General features: G+C 41.7%; 1 protein-coding gene across 1 annotated transcript in view; it reads left to right on the top strand.

Moving 5' to 3' along the window:
* Positions 1–19336, top strand: part of Shq1 (SHQ1, H/ACA ribonucleoprotein assembly factor) — a 96168-nt gene that overhangs the window by 11983 nt on the left and 64849 nt on the right. Inside the window, exons 5-6 of the mRNA XM_005071212.4 lie at positions 1663–1775; positions 9799–9926. Coding sequence (XP_005071269.1) covers positions 1663–1775; positions 9799–9926 — 241 coding nt within the window. The remainder of the gene's footprint in view (positions 1–1662; positions 1776–9798; positions 9927–19336) is intronic.

Raw genomic sequence — 19336 nt, 5'->3', positions numbered from 1 at the left:
GCCCATTCATGACCTTAAGTCTTGATTAGTTGTGTGTCGTGTCATGCCCCCCCATATCCCCCCATATACCCCCCATATCCCCCCCTTCCCCCCGCAGTGGAAGGAGGATTTGTGTTTTCAGTAGGAAGCCAGTGCATTAGTGATTCTATTTAGGCCTGAATTATATTGTTTAGTGCTAATAACAGCATGTGGTTCTGAATGCTGCTCTCTTCCCCAAGAAGAACAAAAAGATGTCATGAAGATTTTACATGACATGGCAGAACTTTGCAACTGTGGTTAAAGGTGATATGGACATGGATTTTGTATGTGGGCCCACTCTAATCACAGAGGGAGGAAATAAGGCCATGTAGTTCGAGAAGCTGAGGGAATGATGGCATCATGTTGTAGTGTGGTCCAAGGGAAAGAAATGGCCCCCATAGTGGTTAGTATTAAACCATGGCAAGCCCTGTGGATTCATTGTACTGCCTTCCTTCCTGAGGTCTTTGTCCGCATAAACCCTAGCCTGTGAGGAAACGGAGGGAGGAAGAACCGATGCTGTGCTGATGGGGAGGAGATGTTCTGATGGGTTTAACTCCAGAGACTGCAAGTTTTTCCCATGGAAACTTCTCTGCGTGCTTGTTAAGCTCTTTGCATCGTGAATATTCTGTTTCAATTTATTACGAATTGCATAAACTTGAGGGCTGCCCTGAGACTCTTAACTACTATTTATAATAGGATTTCTGTAGGAAAATGTGTTCCAAGTCTCCCAAAAAGTAAATTGAAAAGGAACTTTGGAATGTAAATTTTATGTTTGTGGACAGCCATTAGTCTGGTTGTTGCCTCAAGTGTTTGTATTTGAAAGTATTAAGATAATCTAGTTGATCCAGTGGCTTCTAAAAAGGTCACTGGATTCTTTCATTATATTTGATTGTACTTAGGTTAAGACCTATATTCTTTATGGTAAGAAAGAGTTTATTTTAATTTTAAACTTTAGATAAGTGTTTACATGCCATGGCTTACAGATGGAAGTCAGACAACAGCTTTAGGTGTCAGTTCTCTCCTTTCACCAGGAGGGCCCTGGGGATTGAACTCTGCCTCCTGAGTGCTGGGATTAAAGGCGTGCTCCACCAATGCCCGGTGTTAGTTGTGGATTTAAATATTGCAAGTATTTCATACTCTAGTGATCGGGCAGATTCTTTCATGCTTTGACGTTCGTCTTCCTTTCCCCCAATTTGATTGTCTGTCTGTCTGTCTGTTTGTCTATCTATCTATATTTTTTTAATTTTGTGAGACAGGGTTTCTGTGTGTAACAGCCCTGGCTGTCTTGCCTTTTTGTAGACCAGGCTGGCCTTGAACTCAAACATCTACCTGCTTCTGCTTCCTAAGTGCTAGGAGTAAAGGCGTGCACCACCATGCCCTGTTTATTTTATTTTATTTATTTTTATGTGCATTAGTGTTTTGCCTGAATGTGTATCAGTGTGAGGGTACCAGATTCCTTGGACTGGAGATACAGTTTGAGCTGCCGTGTGGGTGCTGGAATTGAATCTGGGTCCTCTGGAAGAACAGCCGGTGCTCTTAACCACTGAGCCATCTCTCCAGTTCTGTCATGTTCCCCCCACCCCCATTTGATTTTTAAATGCTAAGGATTGGGAATAGTGTTCATTCTTGTTCTGGTGTTTTTAGGATGAACTGAGTGAGGTTATTGATATTAAGGATCCAGATTTCACTCCTGTGACTGAACGAAGGCAGAAACGCCTGGCTGCTGAGCTGGCCAAATTTGACCCGGATCATTATTTGTGAGTATTAACTTTTGTGGCAGTTAAATCGCTATTTAACACTTGCTTAATTTTTTCCCAAAATCTTTGAGTGTATGTATTTGTGTAGTTATGTGTGCATGTGCACATGGAGGCCAAACCTTGACAATGGCTGACTTCTTCAATCATTCTGCTTTATTTCCAGAGACAGGGTCTCTCACTGAATCCAGAGCTCACCCATTCAGGCCCATCAGGTCTGGCCAGTGAGCTTCAAGAAACCACCTATCTCTCTTTGTCTTCCCTGCACTGGGCTGTAAAACTGGGAAGGTGTTGGGGATCTGAACTCAGGTCCTCATGTTTACATGGCAAGAACTCTACTGAGTGAGCCATCTCCCCAACCCCTCAGTGTCCTAGACATATCCTCGAATTAGTGATGGCACCAACCCTACTTCTCATCTTACCTAACCTGTACTTGGGTGGCTTTTGTAAAGTTGCTACTTAGTTTATGCTAGCAATGGAAAACTCTTAATACTCTTTAACGGTTTCCTCACCAGGTTTTAAAACATCAAAATCATGAGAGTATTTGTCTGTACTTCTTTCAGGTAGAATTTTTGTCATGGTTGTTTGTGTATATAAATGAATATATCTTGATTTCCATAATAATCCAGTTCCAGGTCTTCTACTTGTGCTGTATTTCTTGCTAGTCTGGGATCTTCCTAGAACATTTATCTACAGTGAATAGGTAGTTACTCTCTGGTAGAGTATCATTAGAACCTAATCGTAGTTCTGTTGTATTTTCCACCTGCATCTGTTGCAACATTTGCTGTTATCAGTGTTGTGCCCAAATTCTGAACCCCAGAATCACCAAGAGACCCAATCCCATGCAAAAGCAAAGAGTCTTTAATTAATGAGTTTACTTTATTAACTTGGTTCCTCCGTCCATCCATCCAACACAGTGGGTGGAGAGAGAAGGATCCAGAGGGACCCTGGGTCAGGGAATTTATTGGGGTAGAGTAAGGGGAGTGTCTGGAGTCTACAACAGTCTCAGGATTGGTGTTCTTCCAGACTTGGGCAACCTGCCCTGTGTTGATTGGTTAACCGGTTGCTATGGCCTATAGGCCCTCCCAGGGTGGTTGCTATGCTCTGTATTGTTACTGGAAAGTACATCCAGAGCCTGCCAGCTATCTTCTGATTTGTTTTTTGCCACATGGAGGGTATCTGACCTCCTAGTGACTAGGAGGTTGTGCAAGGTCAGGAAGCTCAGCACATCTGCTGAGTCAGGGGTCTTTGTCTTGCTGGGTCTTTTCTGCAGCCTGTCATGGCTGCTAAAGCAGGGGGCTGGGTGAGGATCTGGTCCCTTCAGTCAGAAGTATATTTGCACGAGGAGCTTATCAAAGCAGAGATGTGTCTCTTACTGTCCAACATAGCAGCATTTTTTTTTGCATTTCTACTGGGCCTCTTAGTAACTGACTTCTTGGGTGTGTGGAGAATGAGTGTAATTTATATGTTAACGTAGCCCTCATTTATTATTTTTCTCAGGCTCTGGGACAGTGATTTCAAAACTATTACCCATATAGCTATAATCACAACTTCTCAATATGTTTGTACGGTGTTTTCAGCTTATCAAGTCCTCTCAGGATTATTTGATTTCGTTTTCACAAGGAGGAAAGAGGTGAAGGGACTTGCCCAAGGTCACACTACTACTATGTGGGTTGGGTAAGAGTTGAAAAGAGGCTCCGTTTGTCACTCTGTATCTCCCTTTTATGTACACTATTCCACTTTAACTGCCATTGCTCTTGTGATTAACGTCCTCTCTCCTGTGACCCAGTGGGATGCTAATTGGAATGGCGGAAGTGAATCTTGTGATGTGCAAATGGAATGAGTGATGTGTGGTGATGAGTGGCTGAACTGTTGAACATCCTAAGGGAAGCTGGGGGAGAGAGGTTGTGTTACAGTGTGGAGGACATCTGAGAGACTCGGCTCCATTTAGACTGCCATTTCTAATTACTTTTATCTCTTCAATGGTGGTTTTAAAGGTCCACTGAAGAGTAATTTGAAGAAACCCATTTAGAATCATGCTGAATATTTAAAGTAGGAATTTCATTGTCAGCAAATTTCTCAGCCAGTATGAAAACAGAATGAGCTTTTCAAGGCTGAAATTTCAAGTGGGAGGGAGCTTAATTAGAGAACTGCCTAGAAGAGTATGCTTGTGGCCTGAGAGGATTAGGATATTGAAATTTATAGCTGGCAGCATGGTAGTCAAAGCCACCCCATTTTCCTCCATCTCCTGTGCTGCTTTATCCAGAAGCTATCTTCTTTAAAAAATTTTAAACGACATTTGAGAGAGAGAGGTGTGAGAGGTGTGTGTGTGTGTGTGTGTGTGTGTGTGTGTGTGTGTATTCACGTGTCATAACACATCTGGAGATCATAGAACAACTTGCAGGACTCGAATCTCCCACAGTGTGGGTTCCCAGGTATTGAACTCAGGCTGTCAGGCTTGGCAAATGCCCCTATCCACTGAGCCATCTCACTGGCTCCAGAAGCTCATTTCCTTTAATAGTTTCCGTGGAATATTCTTTCCATTTCTTGGGGTGGTTCTCAGTGAAGTGGTGATGTCAGGTGTTGAAAAAAATGAATGTGATTTTTCCCTAAGCAGGACGGAGTGAGGCCAACTGCTTAAGAGAGGAATTTGTGCATTTCAAAGTGAAATCTAGCTACTTGTGGGTTACAACTATTTTGAAATCTGTTGTAAAATCAGGATCTGATGTAGTTTGATTATTCTTTTAGGATGTTCTTCAGCCTGAGGAAGTGCTGTTCAGGATGATCTGTAAATCTCACTGTTTTGATTCTTCTTGTTTAATCATTTATTCCTGTTGGACATCATTTTAGAATTATTTATTTATTCTCGCATGTATGTGTTAGTGCAGGTGTATACCTTGTCACCAAGTGTCAGAGGACATTTTCTTGGCTTGGTCTTCTCTTTTTCCACCATGGTTTCCAGGTATCAAATACGGGTCATTAGGCTTTGGTGGCAAGTGGTTTTTTACCTTTGAGCCATCTTCTGACTTAGGCGTTATTTTTATGCTAAAGTCTGTAGATAGCATCTTCAAGTATTCCAAAGTAATCTTTCACATTTGTGTATGGCCAAATGTTTGTATTTCTTTTCCTTAGGATATTGCTTTTTCTTTCTACATTTGTTTTTGATTCTTGGAAAAAATACATATCATAACCAATTTATAAAATCTTGCCTCATTTCGTGAATAACTGGCTTTTGAGGCTGTGCTTAGACATCACTGTCATGGACCTTCCATCTTTGGCTGGGTGAGGATGTTCTCCTCAGTGTTCCCCTGTGTAGCATACTTTTTCTTTTAAATCCGCATTGTGTTCTAAATGTCTGTATTTGTGTCCGTGGTTCCCATTAAGTAGTAGAGCCCTGATAGCAGGTCATTGGTCTTACTGTTGCTGTGTGTGTGGAGGACATTCAGTGATTGCAATGGCATTTTAAATTGTGAAAATAATTGATTGTGGAAAGTAGATGGTTAGTTGGTCACAATCACATTTACGCAACTCTGAATTCATAAACAGTGTAAAGATAAACTTAATTAGCTGGGCCTAATTGGTACAGCTCCACAGTCTTAGGTACACTGGAGGCTAGGGCAATAATGAGGACTATGGAGAAGCAACTGTAAGGTTTAGAAGTCACAAGTTCAAGCCCTGCTTGAGCTATTGTGTGGGTTCAAAGCCATCTAGGCAACTTAGTGAGACTATCTCAAAATGAAAAATAAAAAGCAAGCTAGGAATGTATTGCTGTAGCTTAGTGGTAGAGCACTTGCCCAGCATGTATAAAACGTGAGAATCAATCTCCAGTACAATATAAAAGTGGAAAGCAGAATAACCCTTCACAGTTTGGATTCTTGGAACGGCATCTAAGAATTTTTATTCAAAATAATCAGTTTATCATTTTGGAGGGTTTTATTGGGGCGGTAGGATGGGGTGGAGGTGGCTGGGGTGCCATTCTACCAAGCCAGCTTGCTTTTTCTCTCGTGTCTCGTCAGGTGGGCTCTTTTCCTGTGTCCTCAGTGCTTCTGCGTCCTACTGTGTCACCGGACCAGCTCTTCCTACATGGTTCTTTCCTCTTCTGTGGTCAGACTTGTGTGTCCAGCTGCCTATTGGATAGGTGCATGTTTATATGCCCTAGGTAGATACATCTAACTTAACCTGTTTCAGGCAGAAGCTGTTATCCCTTTTCTCATACCTGTCAACCTCCTGTGGCACTGTCTCCATGAAGGGCACTGCTATCCCTTGCATTGCTGAGCCACAGTCCTGGCTATTACTTTGATTCTCAAAGTTCCTTAGCCCCTACTTCTGAGGACCCTACCTTCGACCTATATGTCAGATCACCTTCTTGGCTCCCTGTCCTCTGCCACCATCCTGTTCTGGCAGTTTCTGCTTCTTTAGAATTGCCCCTCTAAGCTGTATGACCTGTGTTCAGTGACCCTAGGAGTATTTCTAGTATGGCTTTCAGGTATGTCCAACCCTTTGTCTTGATCTTGTTATCTACAAAGTTCACAGGAAAGAAGTAGGCAATGAGTTACGTATGTGTGTATGCACACATACATATATACATATATATAACTGTGTATATATATATATTAATTTTACATTATTGTGTTGGGTCTGATTGATAGCTACTTTGAGGTGTATGCAACCTGTAGGTCATGGATTAGACATGCCTGGATGGTTATTGTTCTTAGTATCTCGTTTTCAATCTATCTTGGCAGTTTTTCCTTCAGTGTGAGCTTTGTTTTTTAGGTATTGCCTATTCTTTGAGCTCAGGCTACTCACTCTTAAGCCTATTATTTTTTTAGATTTTATATTCTAGTTAAAATTATGCATCCACATGTGATCTGTGTGTTTGTGCACAGGAATGCAATGCCTGTGGAGGCCAGAAGAGGGAGGTAGCTCCTTGGAGCTGGGGTTTCAAGTGATTCTGAGCTGCCTTGTCTGGAGTCTGAGAACCAAAGTTGGGTCCTCTGCAAAGGCAGTGACTGTTGTTAGCTGCTGAGCTGTCTCTCCAGCTTCTCTCTGACCCTCTTATTGTGAATTCTTAATTGTCTTTCAGCTGTTGGTTGAAATAGTATTTCCCCCAAGGCTCTTGAATGTCGTGTCAGTTTTGTATTGCAGTAGGTTTTATGCTGCTGTCTCACAGCATTTTGCCATACTTGAGTCTCCAGTGAGACTATAAATTGTATGAGTACTAGGGCAGTCTGTATCTAGTGACCAGAGGAAATCTCATGTCTAACATGGATCTTAGAATATGGCACAAAGTTATTCCTTTTTTTTCTTGATAATTTTTAAATTTTTAATTAAAATGTAATATATAATTTTCACCTTTCCTTTTCTGTCTCCAACCCTTCTCTTGCCCTTTTCCTCTTAACTTCTCTGATATCTTTCTCTGAATCCTCTCTCCAATTTATGGTCTCTTTTTCTTCTTTGATTATTATTGTCGTCCCGTCCCCCCAAGCCTGCTAAGTCTGTTTACAGTTGCTTCTATGTATGTGATTTTAGGGCTGATCTTTTTATATTATATAGTCACTTAGGGGGCTCCTCCCTGGGGAAGTCTAATTTTCCTCTTTCCTCTTCTCAGTAGCCATTAGTTGCTTGTAGTTCCTTGTCTAGGGCTGGGACCCCTTGAGATTTATGTCTTCCACTTTAGCATGTCTCTAAGTGTTGTCATTGTCTGGGTCTTGTTTAGGCGTCCATATTGTTAGAGTATCATGAATGTGGCTTCCCTGTCTTTTCTAGGAGACAGTATTACAGTAGACTCTCTGGTCCCATGACTCTTAATCTTTCCACCCTGTCTTCAGCATGTTCCTGAGTCTTAGGTGTGATTGTGTCCTTGGAGATAGGCACCTCACAATCAATTGTTGTTTGTATTTTGGCCAGTTGTGATTTTCTATGGTGCTTTCCATCTGCTGTAAAGAAAAGCCTCTTGGATGAGTCAGGCAATTTGTAGGACAGCACATTTACTCGTATAGTTTCCTTTTTTGACACTCAGTTCTTACAAGAAGCTCACATTCTGATAGATGGCTGAATTTGTAGTCAAGCCTACATTCAGAACAGGTGTATCTGCTCCCTAAGGAGGCGGGGACACTTCATAAGGAAATAGATTTGCAGAGCTAGTTAGTTGAACTGCTGCTGTATCTTTCTCTTGTATGCTTGTGCACCTGACAGAAATGAATAGTATTTTTACTTTAAGATAATAGCTATTCCGTTTTTTAATTTAATGCATATGACTGTTTTGCCTGCATGGATGTATGGATACCACATATGTTTCTGGTGCTCACAGAGGTCAGAAGAAGGTGTTGGATCTCCTAGATTTATAGGTGCTTATGAGCCCCCATGTAGGTGCTGGCAAGCAAACCAAGGTTCTCTGGAGAACAATGAGTGTTTTTACCACTGAGCCAGTTCTGTAGCCCACGTGTTTGTGCTTGTTAAGAACTTTGATTCTGGAGTAGGACTTGAGTGTCCACATTCAGCTGAATTTACTGTTTCTTTTTTTTTTTTTTTTTTTTTTGTATTTATTTATTTGTTTCTCGAGGCAGGATCTATCTACATAGCTTACACTGTCTGGTAACTCACTGTGTAGCCAGGCCAGCCTTGAACTCACGGAGATTCACCAAGTGCTGGGATAGTGTTCACTGCCACAACTGGCGTTGTTTATTTTTTTTTTTTAAGATTTATTTATTTATTATGTATGTAGTGTTCTGCCTGCATGTATGACTGCTGGCCAGAAGAGGGCACCAGATCTCATAGATAGTTGTGAGCCACCATGTGGTTGCTGGGAATTGAACTCAGGACCTCTAGAAGAGCAAGCCAGTGCTGTCAACCACTGAGCTATCTCTCGAAACTTATATTATTTTTTTGTGTGGGTATGTGGGAATGGTTTGTACATGACATAGCACGCATGTGGGAGTCAGGACAACTGTGGGAGTTAGTTCTTTTCTTTTACCACACTGCTTCTGCCATCAAACTCAGGCAGTCAGGCTAGGGGCCCGTATCCACATTTGCTGAGCCATCTGACCAGCCTTCTTACTTATTTTCTAGTCTTGGCCGAGATACGTGACTTTTCTGGGCCTCAGTTTCCACACATGAAAAAGGAGAGTTTTAGTAGCATCCTTTTCAGATGATGATACTGGGAGGAGTGGAGGGACTCATGGGTGCAAAACACTGTACCAGTGCCTGCAGCATACTGGCAGCTCTGTGGGGATCTGTAGTCTTTCTGACTTTAAAAAGATGGCAGTTTCTTAGTTGAAAAAAGTACAGTGCGTGAGGCCGTTAAACCATTAGTGCTTATGAAAGCAACTGGTTCCTTGAGTTTCTAGTATACACGGAAACTTTAGAAAGACTTAGACTTTACCAGTTTTCAACTTTGAAGGCAAGATTGTGTGTTTCAATCATTTTAAATCAAGGAACTGTTAAGATTAGAATAGCTAAATAAAGTAGCTGGTATTTTAGTAAAATGTATTCATGCTAAATAGTGTGTTTCAGTGTGTGTGTGTGTGTGTGTGTGTGTGTGTGTGTGTGTGTGTGTGTGTCCGTCTGTCCTCAGCCTCTTTGTGGAAATGCAGTGTCCTGAATTACCTGCTCACCGCTTACCTGTTTGCTTTTTTGCGGCTGGGTCTGAAAGGTCTGTCCTTTGTCTTAACATCACTCATATGTGTGCTGCTTGCAAACCCAGCATTGGTTCTAGACCGCAGCACAGTCAGTGTTCCAATTCACTTGAGCTCCACTGGGATAGGACAAGATCTCAGGGTAGAACAGCCCTTCTCTGTGCTTTCTGTATAAGAGGTCAGAAGCGACCACTGTCCTTTAGTTAGGGTGCCTTTTGCTTCATGGGATGGATGAGTAATCATAGAGTCAGCACAGTACTCTGTCTTCTCTCAGATTGTGCATTGAGTTGAAGAACTCTCTATTTCTGTGCAAATGTGATAAGTTAGGATTATAAAAAGAAGAAAGAAAAGCAGTGTAATCTGTTATAACAAGCCCATGTGTTTTTGAGCAGAGCTGACTTCTTTGAAGATGAGGCTGTTGAGCAGATTTTGAAGTACAATCCTTGGTGGAATGATGCACATGCAGAAATGATGGCCTCTTTGGGGAAGAGCCAAGAGCAAGGAGATGATGCTGCGTTAGGTAAGAAACTCAAATCATTTGTTCATTGTGCTCATTTGCGATTTTTAATACTCATCGTTGTGCCAAGTCACTGCCTTTCATTCTGTATGGCATGTGCTTCCAATTGCCTTTCGTTGTGGAAATGGGATTTTTGGTGGCTGATTCTGCCTCATGTCTTTGCTTTTCTACACTAGCAGATTTGAACTGTGCGGGACCATAATCTGTACTGCTGGTACAGGCTCCATGTCTTAGTCCTATACTTGAAAATTCCACACTAAATCATTCAGCTTATGTTTGTTGGAAAATTCTTATGAAATAGATTTTACCTTAGACTCAGTGGAGTCCTTTTAAGCTTTTAATTGATTCATTTTTAGAAAATTAAGGATATTAACACACATAACATTCATAGTTGAAGAATCTGTTGGAGAATTATAACCATGCCCCTGTGCTGAGGACACATAAGTATGAGTAAGGGAAACCCAGACTCATTCCCTCTCTCTAGTGAATGAATTGTATGTAACCTCCTCTGTGTATTCTCAGGTAATGGTATGAGGGAGCCAGAACAGCTGTTTCCATTGTAGTTTCCAGAGCATGGTGAAACAGTTTGTACTGGAGAATGCTGAGGTAGGATTTTATGAGCCACAAGAGGTGACTGTCCCATGTGAACACAAGCATTACCCAGAGTCTTTGGGTGCATATGTTCTCATCATTGGCTCCAACACAAGCTTAGTCGGAGAAGAATAGAGGAGAGCAAGAAAAGAGATACCATAATAGAGGGAGCCATTATAGGTTTAAAGAGAAATCCGGCACTAGGGAAATGTCCAGAGATCTACAAGGATGACCCCCAACTAAGATTCTAAGCAATAGTGAAGAGGCTATCCTAAAATGCCCTTCCCCTATAGTGAGATTGATGTCTACCTTATATGCCATCATAGAGTCTTCATCCAGTAGCTGATAGAAGCAGAAGCAGAGACCCACAGCTAAGCACTGAGCCAATTCCTGGAATCCAGTTGTAGAGAGGGAGGAGTAATGAGCAAAGGGGTCAAGACCAGGCTGGGGAAACCCACAGAAACAGCTGACCTGAACAAGGGGGAGCTCATGAACCCCAGACTGACAGCTCAGAAACTAGCATAGGACTGAGCCAGGTCCCCTGAATATGGGTATCAGTTTGGAGGAGGTCTGGTTAATCTATGGGGCCTCTGGTAATGAAACAGTATTTATCCCTAGTGTACGAATGGGCATTGGGAGCCCATTCCCCATAGAGGGGTACTCTCAGCCTAGACACATGGGGGAGGACCTAGCCCTGCCCCAAATGATGTGACAGACTTTGATGATCCCCCATGAAAGGACTCACCCTTTCTGTGGTGTAGAAGAGGGATGGGATGGGAGTTGATAGGGTTTATGGGAGGATGGGAGGGAGGGGGAACTGGAATTGAAATATAAAATAAGATTGTTTCTAATTTAAATTAAAAAATGAAAAATGGGATAATTTAAATTAGGAAAGCTGGCTAGAAACAAGCCAAGCTAAGGCAGAGTATTCATAAATAAGAATTAACTCTGTGTATTTATTTGGGAGCTGGGTGGTGGGTCCCCAAAGAGTAAAAAAAAGAAAAGAAAGATTCAACTATGCTTTCCCTCCTAAAAACAATTACTACTAACAGTTTTGAGTGTATTTCAAATTAATTTATTTTTGTGTTGACCACACTTTACCCCCCCACACTTTACCCCCAAGCTGTGTCCTTCCCACAGCTGTACTCCTAGCCTGGGTGTTTTTAAAGTACAGACACCACATCTAAACACTTGATTTAAGATGGTGTACACAGAAGGTGCTGTGACTGTGATCTTTCCGTCTTTGTTTTGGGTTGTACTGTAGGTTGAAATCTTCGACATGAACACACACAGATCATTCCACTTTTCTTGTACATGGAAATCACTGGCTGCTGTGTGCTATATTTCTCTCATGATTGGGGAATATTTGGGCTGTATTGCCAGCAGCCATTTGGGGTTTGGTTTACTGCTCTCACTGATAGTACAGGAGCCATTTTTACGTCAGTCAGAGTGATGGTCTCTTCTGCATCAGTTCTTAACAATTGTCTTCAAGCAGTCTAGTCAGCTGCTATCTACTCCTTGTTTTTTAGCATATGATATAGTAATTATTGTATAATAGGCACTAAGAATAATTTATTAAGTATTTTTATGGTTAAGCTTTGTTAGAGTTTAGATAGTTTCTACCAGTGTGAAAAATTGCCATTGTAACTTTAGAAACTAGACTTACTGGTTCTGAGTATGGGTCTGGTCTGTGTGTGTGTGTGTGTGTGTGTGTGTGTGTGTGTGTGTGTGTGTGTGTGTGTGTGTGTGTGTATGTGTGTGCCGTTGTTTTCAGTGTGCTCTGTGTTTGTATTTGATGAGTGCTTACGACAGCTTCAGACTCCCTCCCCAGCTAACAGACTTGCAGATGAAGCATTGCTGATTCAATTTGGGTCATTAATGATAAGCTAAGTAGGTCTCAGGTTTGCTCATGAAGGTCAGCTGCCCTCCCCAGTTTCGTCAGTGTTGTAGTGAGGTGATATGAGCTTGTGGCTGCGTAGTTGAGTTTTCTCTCCACCAGAGTGAGCTAGTTGCCCTAAAAATCGCGAGAAGGCATTCCCTTTGATTTCAGTGCTAGCTTGCTCTCCATTAATAATGGCAGTGTGTTCTGAGGCCAGTTCTCCATGTCAGCAGTGCTTTGAGTTAGGTCTTCCGTAATTTTAGCAGATTGAGCCAGTGCTCTGTCTTTTAACCGCTGTCTCCTGACCCTTTATCTGACTCCTGGCTTGTAGCCAGGCTTGTGGTTCAGGCAGTCTGTCTGGTCAGCCATTACGGTGATTCATTCCAAAAGTCACCTTTCAAAACAGCAAGGGTATGTGATCTGAGGTGGAAGAACTTGAGCTGTATTGAACAGAAAGGGCATCCTCCATTATTCCAGGGATAAGGTTAAGTATGGGCAGGACAGGGCTGAACACGAGGCTTCCATTTAACTTCCCCACTCACTGCCAGTTGAGTGACCACACAGCCTTGGCTTGCTGTGGAAATCTTCTGCCTCCCTCAGCTGCTGTCAGGATTGAATGAGGCTGTGTGTATGAAAGCCTCACTGCATTGTGAGTCTTAGACATTATTGTTAGAGAGTGAACTGAATGACAGGGGAGCCAGTTATTGAATGACTTCTCAGTCAAATTGACATTTTTGTACATGTTACAAATCTTTAATGGAAAGTTCCTTGTTAATGAGATTTTTCTTTCATTTTATTCTTATTCAAATATTTGAGATACACAGAACTGGAAGAATGATCTGGGGTGTTGAACTATAATAGAATATGGGAGAAAAGAAATAAAGCAAGGAATTGACCTTACCAAGATGTATGTTGCTGCCATCCATGTCTCTCGCCTCCACCAGAAGTGTTTCTGACCTTCTCTGCTGCCTTGTCTTCCTGCTTTGTGTCACACAGTAAGGTGTAGTCCCTTAGATAGGACAGTGCAGATAATACGGGTGCACCTTGGAGTCGTCGTTCATCATACTTATCATAAGGTGTTCTGTTTTGAGTTCTAGATAGGCTATAAGTGGTAAACTTAGCTGCTAGCTTTGCTTGAGTGGTAACTCTGGTCGTATTTATTGGAGCCCAGAGTTACAGAAGCGAGTCTGTGATTAATATCTTCAGCTTTATAAAGATCGAGGTTTTCCTCCCCAAAGGCTTCTGAATGGCAGTGTTAAATGCTGTGCTCTCTGGGAGCTCCAATTTCACGAGGATGGACTCACCACATTTCCCAAGTTGTCTTTCAGTGGTTAACGTCAGCCCAGGAGTCTTGGCACATAATTGCTTGTTATGACACCACATAACATTTACAGTCCATGAACTTCCTTGCAGGGCTATCCTGTTTGGCACCAGTGAGCCCTTGAGTGTTTGTGGAGATAACTGGCAGTGTCAGCTTTGAAAGTGGTGGAACGGCAGGGCTGCCCATTTAGCTGAAGGCTTGAATACAGCGCAGTTTCTTGGTCTGTTTCCAGTACACGTACAGTAATAGACAGATATGTGTTACTCAGAGGAGCCAGATTATGGATGACTGAATCACTGATCCGGACAAGACAGGGATGTTTGGGAGGGGGATTTAAAGAGGAAGAGAAGGTTTAAAGTTAACAAAATCAGAAGGAATTTGGGAGAAAGAGCAAGTACCTTACCAATATCTTTCCATCTTCATGGGCTCCTTCAAAGATCTCAAACATATCAGTGAGGTTGCTAATGTTGGGAGGTGGCCCTGGGCCGTTGGCTTTAATGTTTGAGCACCAGTGTCTCCTCCAGGCCTATTGAGCTGGCTTTTGTTTTACTAAAGATAAATTTTAGGAGTGTAATTATTTAAAATGTCGTGAACTCTGCAGCTAAGTCACACAGATTCTTGACAGATGTTGCTTGAGGTGGTGACCACTCAGGTGTTGTTATTGCTGCATCTGTAGGTGTATCCTGTACTACTGCTAGCTTAGACCTGACTGTGGGTTGACTACCCCAAGTTCCCCTTCGCCATGTGAGTTACAGCCCTGATGAACTGGGGTTTAGGAAGCTCAGATTTTGTGATTTCTATAATGATATCCTCATTTGTTGTATATCCTCTGATTCTTTTGATTAGATCAAATATAAAATACATTTGAACTAAGAAGGCCAAAATAGAACCTAGAAATGCTCAGAAAAGGTTGACATTTTAAGAAAAGGCTAGTACCAAAGGCTAGTGGCAACTAGCCTCTATAAATTCAAGATTATAGTCAGGTAGGCTTTTCCTATGCTGTTCAGTCACTGAAAGTGATATATAATGTGTGGATATCCTTCCATGTGGAATGTAACTTTGGAGCTTACAGTGCTGAGGTTAAACTTTCCAGATTGTCAAACAGGTATGGCTGTAGTTTCTTAATGGAGACATGAATGTGTAGAAGAGTTGATGTGTTTTAAGACAGTTCTGGGCATGCTTACTCTGTGATTCAAGAGTTATGTAGAAGCGGAGGTCTTTATTAGTCAACCAGGGTATAAAGGCTTTTCTCTAGTGAGATACTATTACTGTGAACACCTGGCACTTTCCTATTAGCTAAATTAATGACTGTCTGAGAAACTGTGCTTAAGGGAATCCTATCTCAAATCTTCTTGCTAAGTACACGGGTCTTAAATACTTTGTCAGGTGTACTTTCTTCATGTATTGAGTTTGTTTTTTCATGTAGCTTCTTAAAACCAAACCATTCAACATGAACTGAGCACTTCTATTTTCATAAAGGCATCTTTAGATGGCTCCTTTAATGAGGCAAGCAACATTCAGTTATCTGTCCTGTTTTATTTTTAAACATTGTTCTCTAAAGAATGCTTTACCTGACACATATCAGTGTTTCATTTTTCAAAATACATATTCCTTAGCTATGATGGATAACAAATTAAATGAGTTATTAGAATCATTTGTCATTTGTATAAGTACATTCATTTCTTTCCTTCCTTTTTACATAGATTTGCTTAAGATGGTTGAAAAAATAGTTATCTAAATATATTTCAAAATCTGTTTTTGTGCACTAAGTGCCTTTTAATAAGTAAAGGGTGTATTGTTTCTGCTGATTTCAGTGTGTTTAAGATTTTTTTTCTCTTAAGCTGGAAAAAATTTAAACAAGGAAGTCATGTTAAACATAAGCTCATACCAGAGGGCAGAAGTGAGTTTGGAAATTCTGTATGAGAAGGGCTCTGGTAATCAGCTGTTTGCTACTATAACAAATATGGATAACCAGCTACAGAAGAGGAAATTTTGTTTTATTCCATGTAAAGTCAAGCGGGCCTATGGTGGGTCAGAAAATGATAGCTTAAGCTCATGGTGAAGCCATTCGCCTGTGGCCAGGATGTGAGAGAGATTGGAAGAGGCTGAATCTTCCCTAGGAAAGGGCTGGGTTCTTAACCATCCTCCTCAGGGTTGCTCCCTGTGATCTATATCTCCCATTTGGCTTTACCTTAAAGATTCTACTGTATCACGGTCCCAACATAGACTGGATAACAGGGCCTTTATTTACCTTGTGGGCTTTGGGGAACACTTCTCCAAACTAATGCAAGGGCTTATATCATTTTATATGGCCTTTGTCAAATTGTGAATAGGAGGACAGTCTTGTTGAGCCGAAGCAATAAGAGAACGGGCAGCTGTCTGTCTTATGAGGCAAATGATTTAAGAATATTAAAAGTCAGCCTAATAGTTTTTGGTCTCTGGACAATGTAGCAGAGAACCATATGTCTTTTTATGACTCTTCTTTCAGTAAGAGACCTCCTTGAGCTACAGCTGGGCACATCTCACTCTGCTAGTGCCTGGGTTTCCTTTCTTTACTAGCAGCTGGATGTGACCACGTGCTCTAGTTCTGGTTGGAAGGACATGATGGGTGGTGCTATGTGTACTTTCTGGATCCCCTTCTTTAGAAGGGAGGAGTTTTTCACCCTCTTCATTCTTTCTGCTTTCTCATCATTTGGAAAATGATACACACCTAGAGCAGCCGTCTTGGATGTATGTAGAAAGAAGTCATACACGGGGAACACAGTGCCCACCAGGCCCTAGTCCCTTACCCAGGGTAGTGGAGTGAGGGGACATGTTTTCCCTGAGCTGTTGGTTTTGCTATTGGCAGCTCTTCACCACAGCAGTTTAGACTGTCTTTTACACTGCAAGTCCTTCTGACATAGTTTTTCTATGAACCACCAGAAGTGGGAGCAGGGCCCCTCTGCTAGTGGGATGAAAACTTTTCAGTGAATTTAAAAGTGACTGATAGGGATGGGGAAAATTGCTAATTTGTAAGGTGAGAGTGCACTTGCACTTTTACTTGGATAGCCATACTTGGCAGTGCCATACATGCCATGCTGGCTTTGGTGACATGAAGGATGGAAGAGTAAGGGGATCATGGATTCTTCTTCTGTGGTTTTAGAGAACCATTGAGGCTAGGCAACATGTAACAGGGGAGTCCCTGCAAGGCTGTGAGAGGACATTGTGTAAAGCTGTGAAATTGACACCTGGGTTATGATGGAGACCCCGGGGTGTTAAGAGGTGCCAGCCTGGGCTGTCTGCCATGGAAAGCGCCATACGGGAAGTAAAACCAGCCTGTGGTAGTTTGAATGAGAGTAACTTGCATAGGCTTGAGTACTTGGTCCCCAGTTGCTGCATTTGTTTGGGAAGGTTTAGGAGGTGCAAGGGAGGAGGTGTGTCACTGGGAGTGGACTTTGGGGTTTCAAAGGATTCACGTTGTTGCCCGTTAGTTCTCTGCCTCCTGATTACAGATCAAGTTGTGAGTTCTCGGCTGTTCCTGTTGCCTTTTCTTCACCATCTTTGACTCTCACCCTCTGAAGCCATGCGCTCAATTAAATGCTTTCTTTTATAAGTTGTCTTGGTCGTGGTGTTTTGTCACAGCAGTAGAAAAGTAACTAAGACACAGCCCAAGGGAGAGTTATATTTTACAGGCAGCAGCAAAACTTGAGGGACAGAGTCATATAAGCCCTTTGACACTAGACACAGAGCTACAGGATTTGGGGTTTGTCCTGCTGGGTTTCAGCCTTGCTTTGGTCTGATATTTCTCACTGCCCTGTTACTTCCTTTTAGGATGGTAATGCATGTTCTATACCATAATATGTTGGAAGTACATAATTTACTTTTTGATTTTACAAGTAAGAGCTTGCCTTGAGTATCAGAAGGTCCCTTGGACTTTTGAACAATGTTGTGTCTGTGAAAGACTATAGGGGCTTTTGAAGGTGAACTAAATGTATTCTGTACTTAGATGTGGTCATTAGTGTATGCTGTGATTTGAATGAGAAATGTTTCCTGTAGGCCTGGGTGTATGAACACTTGGATACTACTTGGCAGAGTTGTTTGGGGGAGATTTAGGAGGTGTGACCTTGCTGGAGGAGAACCTGGGGGTAAGCTCTTAGAGCTTTATAACTTCACCCCACTTGTTGTCTCTCATTGAAATATGAGCTCTCATTGTCCTAGTCTGTTGCCGCGGGTTTGCCCCCACTTGCTACCACACTTCCCCACCTCCCTGCCATGATTGACTCTTACCCTTTAGAACTATAAGCCAAATAAACTCTTCCTTCTATAAGTTATTTTTGGTCATGGTGTTTCATGATAGCAACAGAAAAGTAACTAATGCAGCCATGTTTTGCTAGAAACTGAACTGTTTGTGTTTATGGCATCCTTCTGATCATGCTGGAGATATATTTATTTTACTTTATATGGTATTGAGAACTAAAAGAGTGTGAGATTGAATAGAAAATATATTCATGATGGGGCTGGAGAGAGATCCCAGTAGGTGAAGTATATGCCATGTAAGTGGAAAGTACTAAATTTGGATCCCCAGCACCTACATACAGTGCTGGATGAGTGAGGTAACTTACCTGTGATCCCCAGCACCCACATACAATGCTAGGTGAGTGTGGTAACTTACCTACAATCCTAGAAATAGAGATGGGATTCCCAGAGCAGGCTGGCTAGCTAGACTAGCAGAATTAGTGAACCCCAGGCTCACCAAGAGGAAAGAATGATGCCAACCATCTGGCTTCCACATGCATGCACACACAAATGCACCCGCACAATACAAACACTTATCTCCACACACCATAAAATACACACATGCACATACAGACTTTTTAGAGACTTGATACTAATAGATGCACGATAGATTGTCTAAATTGTAGGCATCAAAGGAAACTTAGAAACTGAAGCCTAATATTTGCTTGTCTTCATGTAAATAAAGCATTTTGTTGTATCATTAACATTTAAGTATTTCAGTATGTTGTTTTAGAATATGTAGTCAATATTTGGTAAAGTGGCTGGTATAAAAAGAAGAATTTTTTTTCTCTTTTATCATGAAGCATTTGATGATAGAAGTGGGGAAAATACTGTATTTGCAACAGTTGACAAAAACCAAAAATACTTTGAACTAATTTTAGTAACAAGCAGCAAATCTGTCTGACAAAGTTGGTGGTTCAGTGTAGTGGGAGTCACTGTTCATCTGGAATAAAGTGAAGTCTTGAATCAGGAAAAGCTACCTTCCAGATTTGTTGTTGTTTTATCATCACAGCAACATTATCATTATTTTACGGTTACCATTTCTTAAATGTGTATTAGTGTTTTGCCTGCAGAGGTCAAATAAGAACTCAGATCCCCTGGAATGGGAGTTACAGATGATTTAGAACCACTCTGTGGGTGCTGGGACTCAAACCTAGGTCCTTTGGAAGAGCAGCTAGTGCTTTTAACCACTGAGCCATTTCTCCAGCCCCAAGTGAAACAATCTTAAAGAGACTTCATGTAACTGAAGTACCCGGTCGTGAGTCACAGTTAAATTTCCTGCTTATCTCCATGTTTGTGTTCTCACAGTCTCCATACATTAGAGGTCAGGTCTGGCTCTAATGGGTC

Source organism: Mesocricetus auratus, unplaced genomic scaffold, assembly GCF_017639785.1.
Source record: "Mesocricetus auratus isolate SY011 unplaced genomic scaffold, BCM_Maur_2.0 Super-Scaffold_100676, whole genome shotgun sequence".
In the NCBI taxonomy this organism is placed as follows: domain Eukaryota; kingdom Metazoa; phylum Chordata; class Mammalia; order Rodentia; family Cricetidae; genus Mesocricetus; species Mesocricetus auratus.
The sequence above is the reverse complement of the archived record's forward strand: the minus strand, read 5'-3'. Positions and strand labels throughout refer to the sequence as shown.